Genomic DNA, 20,622 nt, shown 5'->3' on the forward strand with positions numbered 1-20,622 from the left:
ATCTGGGATTTAGACTCTAATACAACATATACTATAGGCTACGGTCAACCCACCTTCAGGGTGGGGACCGAAGACTACTGTCGAGATTTTAGTATCTGATTAGTAGGGCTGTGCGATATGACCAAAATCTCATATCCCGATATAAGAATTCTATCGTCCGATAACGATATAAATCACAAAAATGTAACATTTTCTGTAAATTCTGTGAATGTCGGGCAGCTCGACTTGCGGGAAGTGTTTCCAGCTGCGCGTCATGTAGCTGGAGTCCAGTGTTTTAACAGATGCATGAAACTATACATTTTTAGACATAAGTTGTACCAGCCGCTGTTTTCTTTGTGAGTATTTATTACACGGCATGCTGCGGGGAAAAGCTGTTGTTTGAGTCTAAGGTTTATTTTTTAGCACCTGGCGGCTCTTTTTTACTTCTCATCCGTAAATAATCTGCTCTTTCACGTAATTCAGTTTATTTTGAAAAGTCTCAACAGGATCTTGAGCTTTATTGTGAAAGGTTTATGTAGAACATAAACAAGGGGACACGCGATGGTGTTACCGTGTTGTTGCTAACCACAACGCATAAAAACAGGCGGTTGTCCTCTGTAGTGTGGTTATATTAAATATAAGAGAAAGAGAGAACTTTAAGAAATTAATATAGCCACTACAGTGACCATCAAATGAAAAAATATTGCCGTAAACAGTTTATTTTGCAACACCACGAAACAAACAATAGCGTAAAATGAAACAATAGACGTTTTTATATCTCATCGATATATGTCGTTATATCGAACAGCCCTACTGATGATGTTTTGTTTAGTTTTTTTGTATAAAATGACACCGCTTCTTCATTTCTGTGTGAAACTGTTTCATAATTAGTTTGTGCTTGTGGCAAAAAACATGTTTTGTGAGGTCACTCAAAAGTCTAGTCAAGGCCATCCTTGCACTTTTGTGAAGGTTTTTATCTCGAGGTTGTCAGTGTTGTTGTCAGAGTGCAGAGGCACAGTAATCTCCTTTTTCTTTCCGTTTGACCAGTCTTTTCTAATTAGCTTCCAGTACAGTTCAGCGGTTGGAAAATTCGAGCATACAGACGCCGCTTAACAATAAATCCACCTGCAATAAAATCTGTTTAACATTTATCGGAGAACAAACAGTCAAGGCTAGGACTGCGCTTTGTACCAATTTGTGTGATGTCTGAATAAAAGACATTTCAGACATCAAATGCACGTCTGTTGACCTAGAAAAACCTATTAGTGCCTGAGCACTACACAGGAAAAGCAGAAGAACAAAAGCCAGCATCTTAGAAAATCTTACAGCTCACACAAATCGTACGGTGGTCATAGTGTATTAAGTGTAGTAAACAGGCTGATGTACCATCTCTAACCCAATACACAGACTAATCTACACTTTGCTGCATTAACATCACACCTGCTGTCATGCCTTTTTAACCTGCACAGGAGCTTTGCAGAGTTTTCCAAAGACACCTCAACTTTTGGGATTCTAAATTAAATAGCACGTTTGAGCGCTCAATAGAAACCTGGATCGATATCTAAATTATTCAGCAGCAGAAACACCGCTCCTGCTGTCAAGAACCTACAGTTTTGTCACGTGCCAGTTCATGTAACACGTTAAATGTTTTTAAAAAAAATGTTTTTATGCCACACGGATGGATCTGTTTGACATGCAAGCACGGTAACTATTACACCATCTACAGATGCTTTATTCATGCTGGGTTACAGCTCATTAAAGTTCATTCTTGGCTCAAATGCCAACAGATCCATCTCTGTTCAGCCAATAGTGTGATGCAGCTTTTTCTGGACAAAGAAAACGTAAGAGGACTTTCTTTCTTTTTTTTTGTGACTAGCAGCAGCATTTCCAAGAATAGCCGGTATAGAATTACATATAAAAACAAAAAGGAAAATATAAACATACCATCTGCACTCAAAAAAAAATTCTGTTTTTTCCCCCATGTAATTTTGTTATACAAGTACAGTATAAAACATGACATTAACTTGAAATTGGTCAAATGGAATTTACTTGCTTGGTATCTATTTGGTTCATACAAAGCATATTTTCCTTAATGATTAAATATTTGAATGAATAAACTTAAAAAAAAAAAACCCAAACATTTTAAATGTCAAATAATTGCTTCATGTTTGCCTTTTTTGAGTGTCCCTTCTATTCTACAAGACGTAACCTGTCTAAGTTTAAGTATTTACATTAAAAAAAAGAAGTCAAGGATTTTTGGTGAGGTAAGTATTTTCTTTAATTTAACTAAAAACAAACAAATAAACAAACAGAAAAAATAATTCACGGTTCCAGTGGTCATGTCCTCTTTTCAAAGGTACGACTACATATGCTTTTCTCATTGAAACATAACATTAATTAAAAACAGATATTAAAACTAACAACACAACATAAAACTTAACAGAACAGACAATCACTCAGTCAAAAGACACAAAGATATTGCGCCGTGTGCCAGTGCAACACTTTATTCTAATCCTACCACAATATTGAGGTTCAGTTCAAGTTTGTTCAGTCAGCAATAAATACATGAGCTCCTCAAGAAGTTTTTTATGACACGGGGGCCTCGTGCAAGAACAGATTTGTCCATAAGTGACGGATTTAAGAGAACTTCTCACATTCTGAAATGAAATTCATGAGAGGTCCACTCGTACACTTTATATAGAGAAAAACTGAATCTTATTTTTTGTTAATTTGAAAGACATTTTCTTTAATGTTGCCTGCTGTGCTGCAGTAATTTCACCAATATTTCTGTAAGACGGTGACCTATTTGCAAGTCACTATCCGGGTGCAACGTGTGTCTGATAGGATATCTAACTCATTTAGCTGTTTTCACACCTTGAATTATTCTAGACATTACTTCACAGAGGCGCATGTGATCGGAGACAGTTTTAACCTGCCAGCTCAAGCCTGTGTGAAATCAGCCCGCACTAATGTGAGAATAGCGCAGCTAAATGTTCGTCTGGTGTATTCACACATTTTGTGTCTTGCCTCCTGCCTTATTCAGATGGCCCCCTCACCTACAGCAAATCTGACTGGAAACTGTTTCCTGCTGTGTGCCACATGTAGGAAAGAACAACTATGGATAATTTTCAGATCTAATTCCCTCGACTTTTTCCAGGGAGTCTTGTGTGAAAACAGCTGTACACTGTTTCAAACGGTGTTCTTAGATGCTGGACTTGAAAGCTCTGCAGTGTAAAACTGTTCTTGCATGAGGTCTCGTGTATAAAACCTTATGCACATTCCCTGTGTGTATTAAGCTGGTAGTTTACATAAAAGTTCCCAGTGTGAGAGGTTTACCCAGCCTTCATCAGGTCACCTGAGTGGGCTGGATGACTGACATCTCTACAAACACAGTTCTGGACAGCAAGTGAAATTGCAGGGGTGAAGCCACCTTTTTCATGTTCCCTAAAAGGCACCAGTCTTTCTGATCCCTGATGTGCTGCCTTGTTGAAATACAAGCGCTCACTCCACTGCTGCTTTTCAAGGCCTTCAATATTTTCAAAGCTATCAGTCTTCCTTTCAAGGTTTTCGCCCCTCTGGCTCTAATCACCACGATCTCTATACTGACCCGAACTCAGCCATCCAGGCTTCGTATTTTTCCAGGTCTGCAGCAGAAACAGACTTTGAGATCTTCTTGAGTGTCAGTGTGAAGTCCTCCATGGTCACGGGCATCTGCAGCTCTTCTTTGGACAGAGCTCGGATCTCCTCGGGGCTCAGGCCTTGGATTCGACGACGCATCGCCATCATGGAGGCGTCCCTGACGTATGTGTAAAGAAACAAGCAGGGAGTGGACAGAGGCAGACAGAAGACAGTTACTCTTGGCACGCCAAACATAATTGCACTGTTTTAAATTACACATTTGCTGTGTTTTAGCCCTGTCAGAAAGGATTGTGCCTGAGCTGTGATGAAATCCTGCAGGCTATGCTGTATGTTGGACAATGAGCATGCATCCAAGGTCAATGAAACAATGTGAGGGAGAGATGAGCAGAGACAGCTTTGGATGCATGAAATGCCTGCCATTCCTGGCAGTGCTACAGCAGAAAGGATCCCCACATCAAGGACAGGACAGTGAGGATAAAAGTCTTACACTAAAAAAACTGCTAGACTGCACTACAATCAAAACAGTGCTGCGTGTTTGAAGAGACAGAGCTGATAAAAACACAACAGGGACGACGTGACCTCATGATCTGACAGTCAAATTATCATTATCGTGTGTGCAGTTACTCTTTGCATAATTTGCTTATTAAGCAAGTAATAACAGAGTTATACATTTAGGTAGAGATGAAGCAAATTACTAGCAGCCTGTGTTCCTGAGTTGATTGGTATTTATATGGAAAGGTACTAAAAGGAGGCATTGCAGTTATGAATTAGATAAAATTATTTTTTCTCAGGGCCAGATTAAAGTACCACAGTGATTCAAAAATTAGTGATTCAAAAATTGGAGGTTTACTAAAAAGACAACGATTTGTAACTTAAATTTAGTCTACATGCAGGTGCAGGCTACAAAACATGACAAAGCAATAGGTGGCGATATAACCCTAACTGTCCACTGACCAAGAAGGAGAGACATAAAGGCCCACACCTTTCAAATTGCAAGGTAAAATCCCTACCCCGGAAGGAGTTTTTCCAAAAGCTCTGTAAGGTTGAGGCTGCTGAGTACGAAAACTGCTTTGTGGCAGTACTTGTGAAAAACAGAGAGGAAAAGCCTGAGCTTCCAGTGTGCTAGCAGGACAATCACTGAGGAAGCAGCACTACTCTTGCTTCAGGCTTTTAAAAAAGATAAATTGCACAGCAGCATTCGTAAGCCACTCTGGATAAAGTGAATTAGGAGAATATAAAATAAGTCAAAGTCTAAAGTTTTACACAGCACTCGCAAATTGGGAACTCTGCTAAAGACCCAGAGCCAATCAGAAGTTTTTAGCTCCACAGCAACAGTTTGCCATCTCACCACTTATTACATGATACCCCAACAGTAACGTGCAGTGATAACAATATTTTAATAGTTTAGGTACGAGCATATTGAAACAAAGAACACAAAGCAGCATTTGCTTTACTGTGTTCTGTATATAAAACATGAAACATAAACTGATAATCAGTTTCTAAACCATACACACCTGCAGACGTTGGTGATGTCTGCTCCAGAGTAGCCCTCGATCTTCTCAGCAATGAGGTCCAGATTTACGTCTGTAGCCAAATCCACCTCTCTCAGGTTGATCCTTAGAAGCTCGACACGACCAACAGCTACATCCAAATACACACAAAAATTGTTTTAATTTAAGGGCAATGCACCTGAAAACCAGTTAAGGAGAAATGGGAATGAAAAGCAGTAGAGAGGCACATAAAACAATGATTAGAAGTCCACGGTGTTACAAAGTCATCAGTCATCTTAGTTTCTGTGCTGTCAGTCTGTGCCTGGTGAGGTCACCTGAGGGCAGAGGGATGTAGATCCGCTTTTCCAGCCGTCGTCGCAAAGCTTCATCAATGTCCCAAGGGAAGTTTGTGGCAGCCAGGACCATCACCATCTTAGAGGGGTCGTCACCCTCCAGGGCTCCCCCAACACCTGCTCGCAAAAAACAACAAAACAAAATTTTCAGCTTGTTTACGCAACACATTCAGTTTCAAAGTATCTCAAAAAGTCATTTAGCTGTAATGAGGCGCCAAAGGGACAAATGCATTATGACACCTGTCCCGTTTGCTTCTAATTCAAATTTTTGCAATATCCTTGATTAACTGTAACAGCAAGCCGCGCACAGCTTCACCCATTTCTCTAATCCACTAACCATCCATCTGAATAAGAAGTTCAGATTTGACCCTGCGGCTGGCTTCGTGTTCATCAGATGTTCCTCTCCTGCCACAGATGGAGTCGATCTCGTCTATAAAGATGGTCGTTGGCGCATAAAATCGGGCCTGAGAAGGAAGAAGTTTCGCATTGTGAGTTTCCTTTCCGCTGCAGTGCACACACATGTAAATAGGAAGCGGCTGTATTCTTCTGTGCTGCTTTTATCCAAAGTGCTTCGTAATTTCACGTTGATTCACCCATTCAAAAAACATACACGCACACTCACAGGGAAGGAGATAAAATGCAAGGGTTCAGCATTTTGCCCATAGACCCAAATGCTTATTTCCACACACGCTCACCATTTCAAACAGCAGACGGACAAGTTTTTCCGACTCGCCCCTGTATTTGGAGGTCAACGTGGAGGAGGACACGTTGAAGAAAGTGGTCCCACATTCTGTGGCCACGGCTTTGGCTAACATGGTTTTCCCCGTACCTGGAGGGCCGACCATTAATACACCCTAAAAAGCAAAATGTCACACAATCTTAAAACATTAGACAAGTAAACAAATGAACCCGCACACGCACACACAGAGAAAGGATCAGGCTGCAAACACAGAAGATCAGTATTCAGTTCACTACGACCATTAACAGTTGTTATATCAGTATGCGGCTCCCACATTCCTTTTAAGAACTTCCTGGGAAATAGACTTAATGGCTGCCTTGTCAAGACTCACATGAGAAGATCGATACCAAGTTAAACATTACGATAGTTGAGCACACAGGAGATTTGGAGGGGAGGGAGCTAGCTCAGTCCAGATGTTAAAAAAAAGAAAAGAAAAAAATCCATTTACCAGCACCTCTAAAGCTCGCTCCTGTGAGAATAGGATATTAGTCTGAATGTGAATGGATTGCCTTCCCGTAGATTGTAATCCCTGTTTGAGACTGGATAATTGCATGTTATTTAAAAGCCTGTGATATTAAACAAAAGTGTCAAACCCTGATTTAAATCTCCTCTATAACCATTTTTTAATATCGCTGCCACTCCGCCGTCTAACACTTCTATATCTGCTTGGCGCCTTTTGCTACGGAGATTACAGAAACCACAAAAGGAAGCACGGCTGGCATAATCCATTTCATTTTAAAGAAATTTTATTTTTATGCCTCAGTCAATCTAGGCTAGTGTGTCTTATGCTGACTGCAGGACTGAGTCGAGCGACTCGGAATATAAAACAGTACTGCGGTGGGTATTGATCAGAATCTCAGCAGGAGCAGATGGGAGCGTATGTGCACCTGCATTAGGAGTAGAAACACTCAGACGTGCTGCAGAGCACAGAACAAAACGGAACTGCGTAGACCTAAATGTGCGTGCTAACAAAACACATACCTCCACTCACCTGTGTGCTGAGAAAACAACCATTAACCTGTTTTCCTCTGCAAGTGACTTATCGCTCTTTAATTTTACTTCACCTTCAGTGATTAAAAAAAGAAAAAGAAAAAGAAAGACTATCCATCCATTTAAAGTTAGTGAAGAATTTTAATTATGCATGCCTATATAAGACAAATGAAAAGCATTGTGCTGCTATAACTCCCCCCATAAAGTATTAACCCTCACATGGTTGGGCCTCAGGGGAAGCAGTCGCACATGATGAAAGTTTAACCGAGGCTGATGCAGAAGAAGCCTCCCATCTCTGTGGAGTCTGTGGAGACTTTGACTTTGTAAAAATATTTTAGTTGCCGCATTTTACTTGTGATCAGGCTACGTGATCAGCCAATCTCCGAAGCTTACCGCTCTTTCTGAATTTAGCCAACTGCATTCTGCAGTGTATTGGTAGAGGTTACCTGTTTAGAGATAATATGAATGACATTACATATGCAAGTTGTTCCATTTTATCAAATGACATTTGCAGACTGGTTCTTATTCTTAAAATGTGTCTTCATCTTCCTCATCAGTCATTTATTTGAGGCAGAAGTTATCACAAATGAAAACTATTTGATTATTTAATGGTTTTTTGTGATGTTTCTCAAGCTGTCTGTGTTAGCGTGCTCTCCCTCTCCACTCGCTGAACCTCGACTTTATGGAAATTTGCATGCACGAACACAAGACAGAAATATAAAGGAAGGCGTCACTTTCTGATTCTGAACAGGCACGACTTGTTTAACATTTACTGTTACTGTTAGGTGAGCCAAAATATTATTATTATTTATTGTCTTTATTTAAAATAAGCACATGTTGACTGCGAACGACTTCAACGTGATTTTATGCTGTATTTACTTGGAACTGTTAAGTTGTTGGTGGAATCTTTTATCCCACGGCAGAGTTGTTAACGTTAGAAGAGAAATGATAAGTTTGACATTTTAATTAGTCAAGTGAGAGAGAGAAATGTGCTGCATGAGGCCAAATCTCACAGGATCAGATACAATGAGACGATATTTTTTTAGGAAATTATACAGGAACGTTTGGAAACACGTGGACAGAAAGGAGCAAGATAAAACAAAAGTCTGCAGAACCGAACTGAGGCTGATTTGAGTTGACAGTGATAGTGTCAACAGAAATGGCGCACTTGAATAAAGTACTAGATTTAGTGTGAAGCTAACTAGTCTTGATGTAGAAGTTGGTGTTGACCTTAACGCTCAAACTTTGATGTAGCTGGTGCAACATGCTGCAAGATACTCAAAATGGTAGGTGTGCTACAGAACAAAGTGAGTATCTCACAGCTGAAAAACATCTTTATAGATTTCTGCAATTACTCGCTCATTTTTTAAAACCCCCAGTAAGGAACTAGATAAAGTTTGCATGTAGAGAATATGTGAAAAATCACAGGTGTGTGTGTATGTGTGTGTACCTTCCAAGGGCGGCGAATGCCCTTAAAGAAATCAGGCATCCACATCGGCAACACCACTGCTTCTCTCAAGAGCTTCTTAGCATCTTCCAAATCAGCAATGTCATTCCTGCAGTTTACCAAAGTAATTAGCCAGCAGCACTGTTGAAATGTGTCCTCGTTGCAGAACCTTAGAAGTATTACATAAGTATCAGAGGATACTTCCATACCAGTGCACGTTAGGGTTACGGGACACAATATCTCTCTCCAGCGAGTCCACTAGGTCACTGTCATATCCTGTGCCATCAAACTTCTTATGCCCTTCATCCCCCGGCACATCTCCCCCTTTCTTTCCCTGATGGAGACAAAAAGGTGGAAAAGAAACAGAACAAAAACCTGATGTGTTTGGAGCACAGACTTACTCATTTCCTATTTATCAATATGTTCACTAAACCATGACACAGCTGGAGTCTGAACCTTATCATCTTTGCATTTTGTGAATCCCGGCCGGTCTGCTTTAGCGTTGGCCTGAGCACGGCCTCCCGGCCCTGCCCCTCGATGCTGCAGGCCAGGGGACTCTTTCCTCTGCTGCTTCACTCCACTGTTGGGCCGCTTTATTGGAACAGGATTCCTACAGAGACACACGTGCAGGAATATACCAATGGATAATAGTGTGATCATAATAGGACACACCTACATAGAGAGCCATCAACCACAGATTCCCATCGGTTTACCAAAAGTTCCTTTAGAGCATTAGTTATAAACGAGCTCTGCTACTTTTCTGCAGAGGCACATTGTGCTTGTAGAGATGAAAGTGATTATGCAAAATATGTCTCTTTGTACTTTAAAGAGCGCTTCCTTATGGAGATGTTGTGTTCCACAGAGTTTCTGGGTAGCATCAGTAACAATCATCTCTGTCAAAACTGATGTACAGTAAGTTAAATACAGATAGTTTGTCACTGAGAAAGCATTTGTAATCTGCAGTTAAAGGGGAAAAAGTCCATATTTTGTGTTTTTGTTGTTTTAAACTCAACATGAAAAGAACAAAAGAGAGAACTGACAAAAAGATAGCAGTCTGCAAGAATCTTTCTAAGCTTTCCTGGTATTATATGTATTATATATATTATATATATTAATGGACTCAGAATAATACAATTTTTCCTCCAGAATTTAGGAAGTGAGGCTAAGACACTGCACTGAGCATTTAGTTTAATAATGGGTGAGATTGGAGAATAGTTTAAAACAAAATTATAACCCAAACCTTTTTAGATCACAGTGCAACATGCTTACTATAACGCTAAATATGTTTGCTGGCTCACATTTTCAAAACTTCACTTATTTATTTTAACTGACAGCAGGAAAAGAAGAAAAAAAATCCATGAAGCTAAAAACGTAGCTCCAACACATCCACACACCTGTGCTCTGCAGGGATGGGAGGGGGCCACACAGCTGGATCTTCTAGTCTCTCCTCTGGCTGCAGGGCTTGGATGTCAGTCGGCTTCTCTAACTTAAAGCTCTCCAGCGTTGCCATGATACTTTTCACTTGCTCGTACTCCTCAGTCAGTTCCTTACTAAGCTGGAAACAAAGGGAAGAAGTGCACTGCATCACTGACCATCCAGCTGAAAATACAGCAGCTGAACTAACAAAAACATACAAAAAAAACCAAAAACGAAACAATGCACAATGTTAGGCCAAAGAAAACAAAACAAAACAAAAAAGTCCTTCATGAAGCAGGGCGTAAAACACAATATACACACACACACACACACACAGGCCATATATATATATATATATATATATATATATATATATACACACACACATATACACACACACACACACACACATATACATACATACATACATACACACACGTATATATATGTGTGTATGTATATACACACATATATGTATATCTCTGTGTGTGTGTGTGTGTGTGTGGTGTGTGTGTGTGTGTGTGTAACAATTTGGGTAGTTAGTTTTAAATTCAGGATTCTTTGACTGCCATGCTTCTCTCTTACAATGTCTCTGCATTTACACCAGCAACATTACAGAATGCTTTTACATGTGTTTTGTCCACCAGAGACGACCAAGCTAATAGATAGGAACAAACATGAGAAATTACACAAATGAAAACTTTCTTAAAATAATGCACCTAAAACAAAAACAAACAAACAAACAAAAAAACAGCCTTTGACATTAAAGGAAAGCTTTTCATCCAGGATTAAGTTCTACGTACAGTTGAACTGAAGTCTCAGGTTCAGTAACTAATATACCAGGGGACTCACCTGTTGCCATCTGACTATAAGTGCAGGGTCTCTGAGGGACTGACAATGCTTGTGGATCTGTTGAATGACGCCCTGGTAGTACACAATGGAGGAGTCATAGTTCCCAAGCAAGGCGTACTCACGGCCCTTCTTGGCGTTGTCACATATTTCTGCAAGATTCATGCTTTATAACAGCTACATGGAAAAAAGAAACAAGCAATTGCATGACCTGATTAGTGAAACAGTAAGAGTTCAAAGGTTAATGCTAGTTCAGTGCTTCAATCTAAAGCCTCCACATTTTCTTCCTTTTATTAATATTATTATTATTAAGTGTCCTCATTATAACCGAATCTCATAACAAGATGGGGCAGCTCCTTGAATGTCGGCTGCCCATCAGATAACTCAGAAACGGCTACACCCGGTAAAGCACGTTAGTTAAGCTAGCTGATGTCGGTTTTGAATGAACACATTTGCCCGAGGCGCTTTACCTGATCACTAAATGAAACCTCTGTTCAAATCAGCTTGTTTTTAACACACCCCGTAATATTACCGGCGTTAGCCCTTTGCTAGCTTGCTACTAGGCCACAGACGAGAAAACAAAACGAATCCTGTGCCAATAACCCAAACGGTACTTAATCCTCCCAGCTTGCGTTCAAATTTCACGTAGACAAAAACACTCACGACGAGCTAAATTAAATTTTAATTGCGTGTTCACAGAAAAAAAAATCTCATACCTGTATGAAAAGCCCTCGCTTGTATGTTTTTAATCAGATGTCCAGCATTGAGGACAGTGTTACCATGGCCGCGGAGAGACGCCGCGCGAGGAATACAAACAGCTTTTGCCGTGCTGCTTTCACGGATTTGCTGCAGGCTGGTAAATGTGACACCCTAGACGTCGCCGATGAAAGCAACTCGGCTGCCGACCTGTGATCGCTGCTTATATATTAACACTAATAACGCAGTGAAAAATCTAACCTAGTAAGGCCTAAATTGTTAGATGTATTCTATGTATAACTACAAAATTAGCTACAAGTGAAGGATTTGCCAGTTTACATGTTTTCGCTAATTTATCAAGAGCTATGTCGTGCACAAGTCTGCCACTGGTCGCCGCTAACGTGTCAAATACTGCAAGATATCGTCTTTAATTTCACTACAAAGCTTGTAGCTGTAGTTTTGGAACTTTTAATCATGTAACACGATCCTTTTCAGGTGATTAAGTGAGACTTTTTTTTTCCTTAGCAGAAATTAAAGTGGATCTAGATTGTCTACAGGTCATGAATTAAGATGAAAAATAATTGCTGTGAAGCAATAACTGACAGAGCAGTGACATTACACTTCGAGTGGCAAACAACACCAGAAACATTCAGAAAAGATGACACTGAAACAACCACTTTTATTGATTTGCATCTGTACAGTGTATTATTATTATTGTATACATGCAACAAATGAAACAGTCAGCTGTGGTGTTTTTCCTCAGATCCACTGAGTTTCTTTTTCGGCATGCTTTTCAAGTGAACTATGTGGAGCAGCTATATTTTATCCCTTGTGTTCTTGAGCTTTCTTTCCAGACAGCTCTCTATGTGCATGAGCTGACACAAATACATTCAATTACAGCACCAAGTCTCACACTGCACTTTTAAGAACTAAAATATCACTTCAATTGCAATTGCACAATTGCAGTGTTTGTCACAGTATCAGCATATCCTATTGGTCCCTTTACACACACACACACAAAAAAAATCAAATTTTCTCTTCATTAAGTTTGTCTTTTAATTGCATTGAGAGCTGCAGATACATTGTAGTGCAGTAATGCTGCTGTACTGGCGACGGCTGCATATCATTTATGATCATGCATCCACTAAAGTGCGCTCTGCAATCTTCAGTTTGCAGACTCGGCGATTGAAGTGCAGTTTGGGCTACAAATACTCGGCATACCTCCATATGCATTCATGCATTTTATGGACTTGTTTATTTAATTTAGCTGTGCCTCATACCAGGCAGGGAAAATTGTAAAATCTTAACAAGCTTCTATCATTTCTAGCTAACTGATTTGAGAGTGCTTTGTAAATTTTAAGCCTCGTGTTGTTGAAATCTGCTTTTCTCAGCACACTCCTGAAGGACTGCCATTATAGTATTAAATAATCCAAGTACATCCATGGAGGATGTAGGTGACCTCAGCATTGACAAGTTGCTGCTTCCCGCTCTCTCTGGTTCCACATTTGCCTCAAATTGCTCTCACTGGGTTGCTTTAGTCGCAGGGGTTTGTGGCTCTTCAGCCTGTAAGCTAAAGTCAGAAAGATAGCATCCACGTTTTCCTTTTCAGATGGGTCCTTGGCTGAAGTCTCAAACAGCGGGAAGTTGTAGCTGTCAGCGAGACACTGTGCGGCTGATGTGGGAACCTCCCGGCGGTCCCTCAGGTCACACTTGTTTCCTACCATGATGCGGGGCACAAGGGGCCCCACGGAGTGCCGGCTACACTCCTGAATCCACTCGGGGATGCTCTCGAAGGAAGAAAGGCTGGTCACATCGTACACAAAGATGACAGCGTGGACGCTGCGGTAGTAGTGCTCCACCATGCTCTTCCGGAAGCGCTCCTGACCTGCTGTGTCCCAAATCTGTAACTAGCACAGCAGAAAAAAATGATGCCACAGAGTCCTATTTAAAGCATATGGCCAGTGTTATTTTATATTTGTGCTTTTGCCAGTCAGTTCAATAGGAGGCAGCAAAGCGTCATTCCAGCTTCCCTATTTTGTTTATGCTGCTCAGCTCCAACCTTCAACGTTTGTTCCTACTAAGAAGTGCTTACATATGCTTTATGTGTGTGTGTGTGTGTGTGTGTATGTGTGTGTGTGTGTAAATATACATCTCTATTCTTGCAGAGTTAAATACTGTTTTTTTTCTTAATGATTCAGCATGATGCATCTTGATTTTTTTTTCAAAACAAAGTTTTAGCAGCTACAGGGAAACAATGGAAGGATACTGCACAGCAGAATAAGCCATACATTATCACCACAGACTCAAAAAACTGCTGGATTTTTGCACTTGCTCAAACAAATGTTGGTTAAGTTAGGATAGTTAGGGCATTTTTGCAACAGACACTTGGGCATCTTACAGAAGGAGAACCTGAAGTTTAAATTATTAAACCAGAGATGGCTGAATTCCTTTTATCGGCAATCGGGTAATGTGCATCCTGGCTCACTGCCTTTTACTCACTCACTGTCATGGTTTACTGAAACACCGACAGACAGAGCTAACATTAGTGTCATTATCATAGACTGCATGTTCCCACTGTGATGAGTCAAATTGTCTGCTGTGGAAAGTGCTCCAAAATAGACCTTTTTTGACAGCACCTCCAAAAAATGGGTTTAAATTTGCGGGAAAAACTATTAAAAATCTACTTGGGTGACCTGTTATTGTGTTGCATCTGGATCACTTCATCAGACTGAGGCATGATCTGTTTCACTTTGACTGGAAGCTCGTAAAATGGGGGGAAATCTCCAGGCAAATGAGGACTATAAGCAGGCATAGAATGAAAATAAACACTTATATGTGGAAGAACAGAAATGACTATGAACTGGCTTTACACCAAGTTCCGTTATTCCCTTTCTTGTGAACAATGACAATGGCCTCATAGGGGTGACAAAGCCTTCATTTTAACAACTGGTCAAAGTAAGCTCCATCACATGCCTACAGGCTGAAAACAGACTCCAGGTCAGGCTCTGTGAGCCGACCTATAAACCTAACATAGCCAAAAAAAAACAGTGAACGTTCACAGGTATCTGCCGTGTGCCTTTCTTAAAATGTAGGACTTCTCACCTTGATACTCTCTCCGTCCAGCTCCAGCGTCCTCTCTCTGAAATCGACCCCGATAGTTGCCTCAGGGTTTTTCAGGAAAGTGCCCCCGCAGAACCGGTAGGTCAAACACGTCTTCCCCACATTTGAGTCTCCTATTACTATTATCTTGAAAATCCGAGCGTGTGTAGTGTCGTATTCGTGGTGAGAGGAGAGCTCCAGGGAATCGTTTCGACTGAAAATTGTGTCAAATTCCTCCCCAGGTTTGTTTTCTATTGCCATTGCTCATCTTCTCGCGGTCTGGACGGCGCTACAGCTCTGAAATATCGCGAGACTCCAAAGGAGTACCTTTGAACCTATGTACTTAAATGTAGCTGTAGGCTACGTGCAGAATACAGGCAATTCATCAAATTCTTGTGTTATTTAGCTGTACACATTATTCTGTAGAGATCCGATAGAGAACTTGCTAAAGGAAAAGAACAATTAAAAAATGTAACGTGGAATATGGTTAGAGATTATTTTCCCCTTTCTTTTTAATTATTCGGGGGGGGGGGGGGGGGGGGGTATCGTATTTTGAATTGAATAAGTGGTAACAAAAAATAAAAAAATAGACGAATTCAAGTCTGAAAGTCAGTATTTCAGATACTTTCCAATAAAAATCTGATGGTGCTTTACTGCAGTCATAATTACTTTCATGAGTTTTGACTAGACCCCCAACACCGCTGGCTGAAGTAGAGCCCCAGTTTATCACAGAGCCTCCACTGTGTTTTGGAGATGCATGTAGATGCTCACTGTCATACCTCTCTCCCGATCTCCTCTGTAAATATTTATGATGACTTGAGTGAAAAATGTCAAATTTGGATCCATCACTTCGCAATACACAGATTTTCAGTCCAGGTTTTATGTCATTTGGCCATACACAAAAATGACAGCACAGTTGTGTCGATTTTGTTTTCTGTTTCCCCTCCTTGAGAATGACCTCATGGCAGCCAATCTCTCCGATCCCGATTTGCCTTCAAGGAACAGCAACAACCCACCCTCCGCTATTTCTTAGAAAAAACACTTACAAAAAAAAAAAAAAAGACTAGAAAGTCTAACTGCTTGGAAAAAAGAAATGAGGGGTGGATCAAGACTTCAGCACAGTCAGTACAAAATATTTCAGAAAAGTTTTTTTAAATCTATAAATTTTTATTTTTAAAATCATGTATGCTATTATACTTATTTACATACAGACATATCACTCAACCACAAACACTTCAGTAGGTATCCTCCAAGAGCACAAATATATTAACCTCATACAAATTTGTACAACTTACAAAAAAGAAACAAAGAGAACATCTAACAATGGAAATCCATTAAACAGAGACATTCTCAAATAAATACAAACATAAGATTTTTTTTTAAAATCATTCTGCTTTTCTGTAGCAATTCAATCAGTCAACACATCATGAATGTCTCATAAAAAAGAAAAAGGTATTACCAATAGTTTCATTAATGACACATTTTTCTATTAAAACTCAATCCTTCTAGAATTAGAACCATGTTTCTGTTTTGCACCATATTAAACTCACAATACTCACAAGACCACTCTTCAGAACCCGAACCTTCCAGTTTCACCATGCAGTGGCAATAAATACGACTTCTGTAAAACTCAGCACTACACACACTTGTAGCTCTGCAGCATACACTGATGTTTATTTGACACATTTACCAAAAACAGCTTTATAATCCACAGTCAAGCACCCCATCTACTTCAAGAAACTTCATTATTCATCAGAGAGACAGTCGGGACTCCACTATTTTAACAGTTTATTTTGTAAACACAGCTCTGGAACCAGCAGCTCTATTTCTACCACGCCTTCGCTGCATGTCATTACCCACAGTTCCTCCCCCTTTGCTCCCAAAGCTGCTTGATAAAAACCCCTGATTAAGAGTCACTCATGATTATACTCTTCAGTGTTTTCAGAGGTGCTGACTCAACTGTATGGTCATTGTTTTGTGTGATTCATTATTCTGCTGATGAGGATATGTAATATTTTATCTCCACCATTTATCTCAGTAAGTGCAAATAGCGTAGGGGTTGCTTGGCTGGGACAATGGCTTCTCTGCAATCTTCTGGCAAGCAGATAAATCATCACACCCAAGCAATACTCAAAACCCCTCCCCCCCAAAAAAACTGTTGCAACACACACATTAAAAATGAAGTATGGATAAGAAAACACACACATACACTCTGTGATTTCAAACAAAATCATTTGTCACCAAAACATTGTGATCGCACTACATCTAAAAAGGAACCTCTGTCATCGCAAATGGGCTAAACCTGAGAGAGTGTACAGTACATTGGCTCCTAGACTTCACGTAGCAGTTTTTGGAGCACCACCTGTGTGTGTGCGATGTCGCTGTGTGCATCAACTACATAAAAAGGACCATAAATTTTAAAGCCCGGTTCATAACCAGTTCTTTCATAGTCATAAACAAGAGGCACTTGAGATGTCTGATATGACAAACACTCAAGCCATGATTTCACACTGATCTTAAGCTTGCATGCTCATTTATTCACTCTAAAGAGAAAAGGCTTACCCAAATAACTCTTCATGTAACATAATGTTAAAGCTTAACAGCGGCTCTCCACTCAGGAGTACTAGTGGGCACATTCGTAGAGCTTTAGGTTCTTCTGTAGCTCTCTGGTACAGCTTTGTCAAGCGACATCACTCGAATATCTCAGCTCGAGTTTGGCGTGGACAAATCTCTCACAGGCTCTACGAGCTAGGAGAGAAGGTCCTCAGGAAGCATGTGACGAAAGCATTACAGATGTGGCATCCATGTGAAACCTTTAGGTGTTGCACGCAAAAGACGCAAAGCACTACTGCTAATCCATTTTCACTGCCACTCTGTTTCCACATGGATCAAGTGTAGTCCCACAGATTCTCTGACATTTTTGAACCAGGAAAAGCAAGGTTGGAAGTAACAGCGTTAAGTGAAGGCTCAGTTCCAGCAATTATTGCAAAGAATTGCAATTATTCCCAATTAGTAACCCCTGTATTTGCCCAGCAGAAATGCTGTGAAAGAGGCACAGTAAACATTTTCTCTGGTTTTATGTGTCCCAATATTAACAATACTGATCAGATGTATGAAAATATTTTATTTTAACAACCTGTGCTTCTCCTGACTGTTTTAACACTGAATAAATACTTCAATGCTCCCCGTTAGACAAAACCAACCTGTAAAAACCCAATAATTTAATTAATTTTGACACTGCAACACACTTCACTACCAGTTCTCATCAGAGAATGAGCTAGAGCTGCCAGAGTCTGAATCTGCATCTGTCAGCCCGTCAAAATCCCAGTCTGCACTGGAGCCACTGTCATCGTCCTCCTCTGTGGAGAAGCTGTGGGCAGAGCTAAGGCACGCTGGGTAAACACGCGTTGAAACACATACGGGCCCCAGCGTGGACACGTACACCGCCATGATATTCTTCCACGTGTCCCTGGCCGGGTCGTACTCGTGGATGAGGACTCTGTTCTTGTTGTGCTGCAGTAAAGTCTGAGTGAGGAGGAGCAGCTTGCCGTTGTGTTGGATCACCTGATAATTTAGAGCTCGGCTGTCGATGGGAATGTCGCCGAGCCTCTTCCACTCACCCCTAGTGGGGCTGTAGGCTTTCACCACAGGGATGTCGCACACACAGACGATCTGGTCCTGGAACACGCAGGCCTTGTGAAGCTTGTCTCGCCTCAGCGACCCACAGTGGCGCCAGCGGTTCCTCTTGGGATCGTAGCAAAGCATTCGCCTTTTGTTCACCACGTACAAGTGGTCGTGTAGGGCTACCACCTGCATTTTACCCAGAGAATGAGGCAGAGGAGCCACAAACGTCCACTGGTTCCTCTGGACGCTGTAACACTCCACCTCCTTCAGTCTGGCATCCGTCACCGGGTTTCTTCCTCCCAGAAGGTACACATGCCCGTTGAGGTAGCCCATTCCAGAATGTATTCTGCCCAGTGGCCTCTCTGCCAACTCCTGCCAGCTGTTGAGCACAGGGTTGTAAAGCCAGAAGTGTTTCGAGAGGTGGGACGCCAAGTACAAGTTGTTTTCAGGGGTGGCACAGGCGATTAAGGACTCCATGGTGGAGCGTTTGTAATCCTGACTGCTCAGATCCTCTAAAGGAGGGGCCATGAAGTACAGGTCCTCTGAGTATGGGTCGCAGCACATTATGTTGTCATTAGGTAGGCCAAAGAAGAGGATCATCTCTTTTGCGCTCACACCTATTCTGTGTTTTGGCACATCCAGAGTAGCAGACATGACACAGCCGTCCTCGGGGGACTTGTTAAAAAATGATGCCAGGTATTTCTCAATGAAAGGCCTTGCCATGAGGCTCTCCAGGTAACACTTGTCCTTCTCAGTGAACAAGTTCCAGCGGACACACTTTAGTGCTTGCAGCGCATCCTCTTTTTTCTGTACTGCGTTCGCCTCGATCCACTGCAGAGCAGCCGAGCACACCTTCTTCTCACAATCCACATCCAGGGTGTCCAGAGACAGCAACTCCTTCAGCTGCTTCAGGTCCAGCTCGCAAAGATCCCCCCCATTACACACCAGGCCGAAGTTCCTGGCAATGAAAGCTTGCGCATTCTCCTTCAGCTCGGGGTTATCATAGGTGTCAGCAAATTTCAGTACCCCCACACAGTTAGACAAGTCCAGTCTCCTTGTCATGAAACTGGAGCAAGCTTTCCTGATGTACTCCAGCTGGAGCATGTTGGCCGCTGCATACAGCCTCTGCACGTTACTCTCCGTGATGGTCACCCTGCCCGTGTAGCAGTAATCGATGATGACGGACATAGACTCAGGATCGACCCCGCGGATGACCACAGTTTCCTGCACGCTCTCGTTTAACCCACCGGTGAACATGCTTTTGAAGTAGGGGCTAGCAGCTGCCAGGACGTTGCGGCTGCAGAAGAAAAGTTGGTCGATGGCACCTCTGGTGGGGTTGCCGCTGTGCTCCAAAGACTCCTCTTCGTACTCAACTCCGATAGTAACGTCCCCGAGCAGCCGGCAATCGTAAAGCAACTTCAACCCGTCCATCAAACCCCGAGCGTGATTGGCGTCCTCCAGCACCTCGGGACCACTGAAGCAACTCAGCGCCGAGGCCATTGTTGCAACTTAAGCGATTAGTTAGCTATTTCACGTCGGCCACTGTTTCAAAAAGCACCGTGTGATGCGGTAAACATGCTCGGTAACGCCAAGTTCCCCGAGCTCTGATAATGACACGTCCGTTTACACGTGAAAATCAAACATAAGCAGTGTGGATAAATGCAACAGCGATGTCTGAAATCCGGCAGCTGTCGGCCTGTAAATGAGCATAATGTCACGGTCAAAGTAGAAAAAGACCCGCACACCACTTCCAAGGAGCTGCTTTACCGATAACGTTCATTTTCACTAAATTCCTCCTCATTGCTGTTTTCTGTTTTGAGTGTAGCAGCTGGCACAAACGTCAACATGGCCAGGATTTGAGCTACATATTCCGAGAAGAACTTCCACAATAAAGTACAGTTGTACGTATAGATATCGCGCGTTCTTTTAGTTCATCTTTTTAAGCAGTGCTATACGCTCTGGATGGGTTTTAATATTCTATTTTGACCACGAATCTCATTTTAAAATACGCAAATTAGTATTTTAAATAAAATTAAACAAATTTAAAAAATCTTATTTTGAAGGCTTCTTTGATTAACTTCCACACTGGCTCGTTGCGCACTCATACAACCTTGCTTAAAAAAAGAGTGCCCTCTGATTGGTTTGTGCAACTGGGTCAACTGAATTTGATTGATTGGAACATAATATGGTTCCTCCCACTACTTTCCCCTTTGCTAAAGCGGATAATTCTGGAAATTAAACAATGGACCTCTATGTCTTGTGTGTTTACTTGTATTTTTATATAATTGTGTTATATATATT

General features: G+C 41.4%; 3 protein-coding genes across 5 annotated transcripts; all 3 read right to left on the bottom strand.

Moving 5' to 3' along the window:
• Positions 1 to 2,188: 2,188 nt before the first annotated feature.
• katnal1 (katanin p60 subunit A-like 1) lies at positions 2,189 to 12,107 on the bottom strand. Of its 2 annotated transcripts, none has more exons than XM_040005801.1 (11): positions 11,373 to 11,574; positions 10,906 to 11,079; positions 10,032 to 10,192; positions 9,094 to 9,247; positions 8,847 to 8,971; positions 8,641 to 8,746; positions 6,157 to 6,315; positions 5,799 to 5,925; positions 5,444 to 5,578; positions 5,133 to 5,259; positions 2,189 to 3,775 (listed from the first exon to the last, which is right to left on the bottom strand). In XM_040005801.1, the coding sequence occupies exons 2-11, from the start codon at positions 11,065 to 11,067 to the stop codon at positions 3,577 to 3,579; spliced, it is 1,455 nt and encodes a 484-aa protein (XP_039861735.1). In that variant the 5' UTR covers positions 11,068 to 11,079; positions 11,373 to 11,574; the 3' UTR covers positions 2,189 to 3,576. The 2 variants fall into 2 exon arrangements, with proteins under 2 accessions (XP_039861735.1, XP_039861734.1); XM_040005800.1 differs by lacking the exon at positions 11,373 to 11,574 and adding an exon at positions 11,619 to 12,107 and having other exon boundaries at positions 2,192 to 3,775.
• A 150-nt stretch (positions 12,108 to 12,257) lies between these two features.
• zgc:101559 (uncharacterized protein LOC492776 homolog) lies at positions 12,258 to 15,024 on the bottom strand. 2 transcript variants are annotated; one of them, XM_040005824.1, is made up of 2 exons: positions 14,701 to 15,024; positions 12,258 to 13,499 (listed from the first exon to the last, which is right to left on the bottom strand). In XM_040005824.1, the coding sequence occupies exons 1-2, from the start codon at positions 14,956 to 14,958 to the stop codon at positions 13,059 to 13,061; spliced, it is 699 nt and encodes a 232-aa protein (XP_039861758.1). In that variant the 5' UTR covers positions 14,959 to 15,024; the 3' UTR covers positions 12,258 to 13,058. The 2 variants fall into 2 exon arrangements, with proteins under 2 accessions (XP_039861758.1, XP_039861757.1); XM_040005823.1 differs by having other exon boundaries at positions 12,258 to 13,505; positions 14,701 to 15,016.
• Positions 15,025 to 16,211: 1,187 nt separating this feature from the next.
• On the bottom strand, positions 16,212 to 20,195 carry kbtbd7 (kelch repeat and BTB (POZ) domain containing 7). Its single transcript, XM_040005795.1, has one exon. The coding sequence runs from the start codon at positions 19,819 to 19,821 to the stop codon at positions 17,950 to 17,952; it is 1,872 nt and encodes a 623-aa protein (XP_039861729.1). The 5' UTR covers positions 19,822 to 20,195; the 3' UTR covers positions 16,212 to 17,949.
• Between the last annotated feature and the right edge of the window lie 427 nt (positions 20,196 to 20,622).

Source organism: Simochromis diagramma, unplaced genomic scaffold, assembly GCF_900408965.1.
Source record: "Simochromis diagramma unplaced genomic scaffold, fSimDia1.1 OVJJ01000501.1, whole genome shotgun sequence".
Lineage (NCBI taxonomy): Eukaryota > Metazoa > Chordata > Actinopteri > Cichliformes > Cichlidae > Simochromis > Simochromis diagramma.

Bases quoted from the DNA above. Each gene is read 5' to 3' on its own strand.
- katnal1 (XM_040005801.1), bottom strand. From the start codon at position 11,067: ATGAATCTTGCAGAAATATGTGACAACGCCAAGAAGGGCCGTGAGTAC. The intron at 8,972-9,093 runs GTTCAGACTCCA...TGTCTCCATCAG, and splicing joins CAAAATGCAAAGATGATAAG to GGAAAGAAAGGGGGAGATGT. The intron at 8,747-8,846 runs GTATGGAAGTAT...GGTAAACTGCAG, and splicing joins CGTAACCCTAACGTGCACTG to GAATGACATTGCTGATTTGG.
- zgc:101559 (XM_040005823.1), bottom strand. From the start codon at position 14,958: ATGGCAATAGAAAACAAACCTGGGGAGGAATTTGACACAATTTTCAGT. The intron at 13,506-14,700 runs GTGAGAAGTCCT...CTGCTGTGCTAG, and splicing joins TGGACGGAGAGAGTATCAAG to TTACAGATTTGGGACACAGC.
- kbtbd7 (XM_040005795.1), bottom strand. From the start codon at position 19,821: ATGGCCTCGGCGCTGAGTTGCTTCAGTGGTCCCGAGGTGCTGGAGGAC.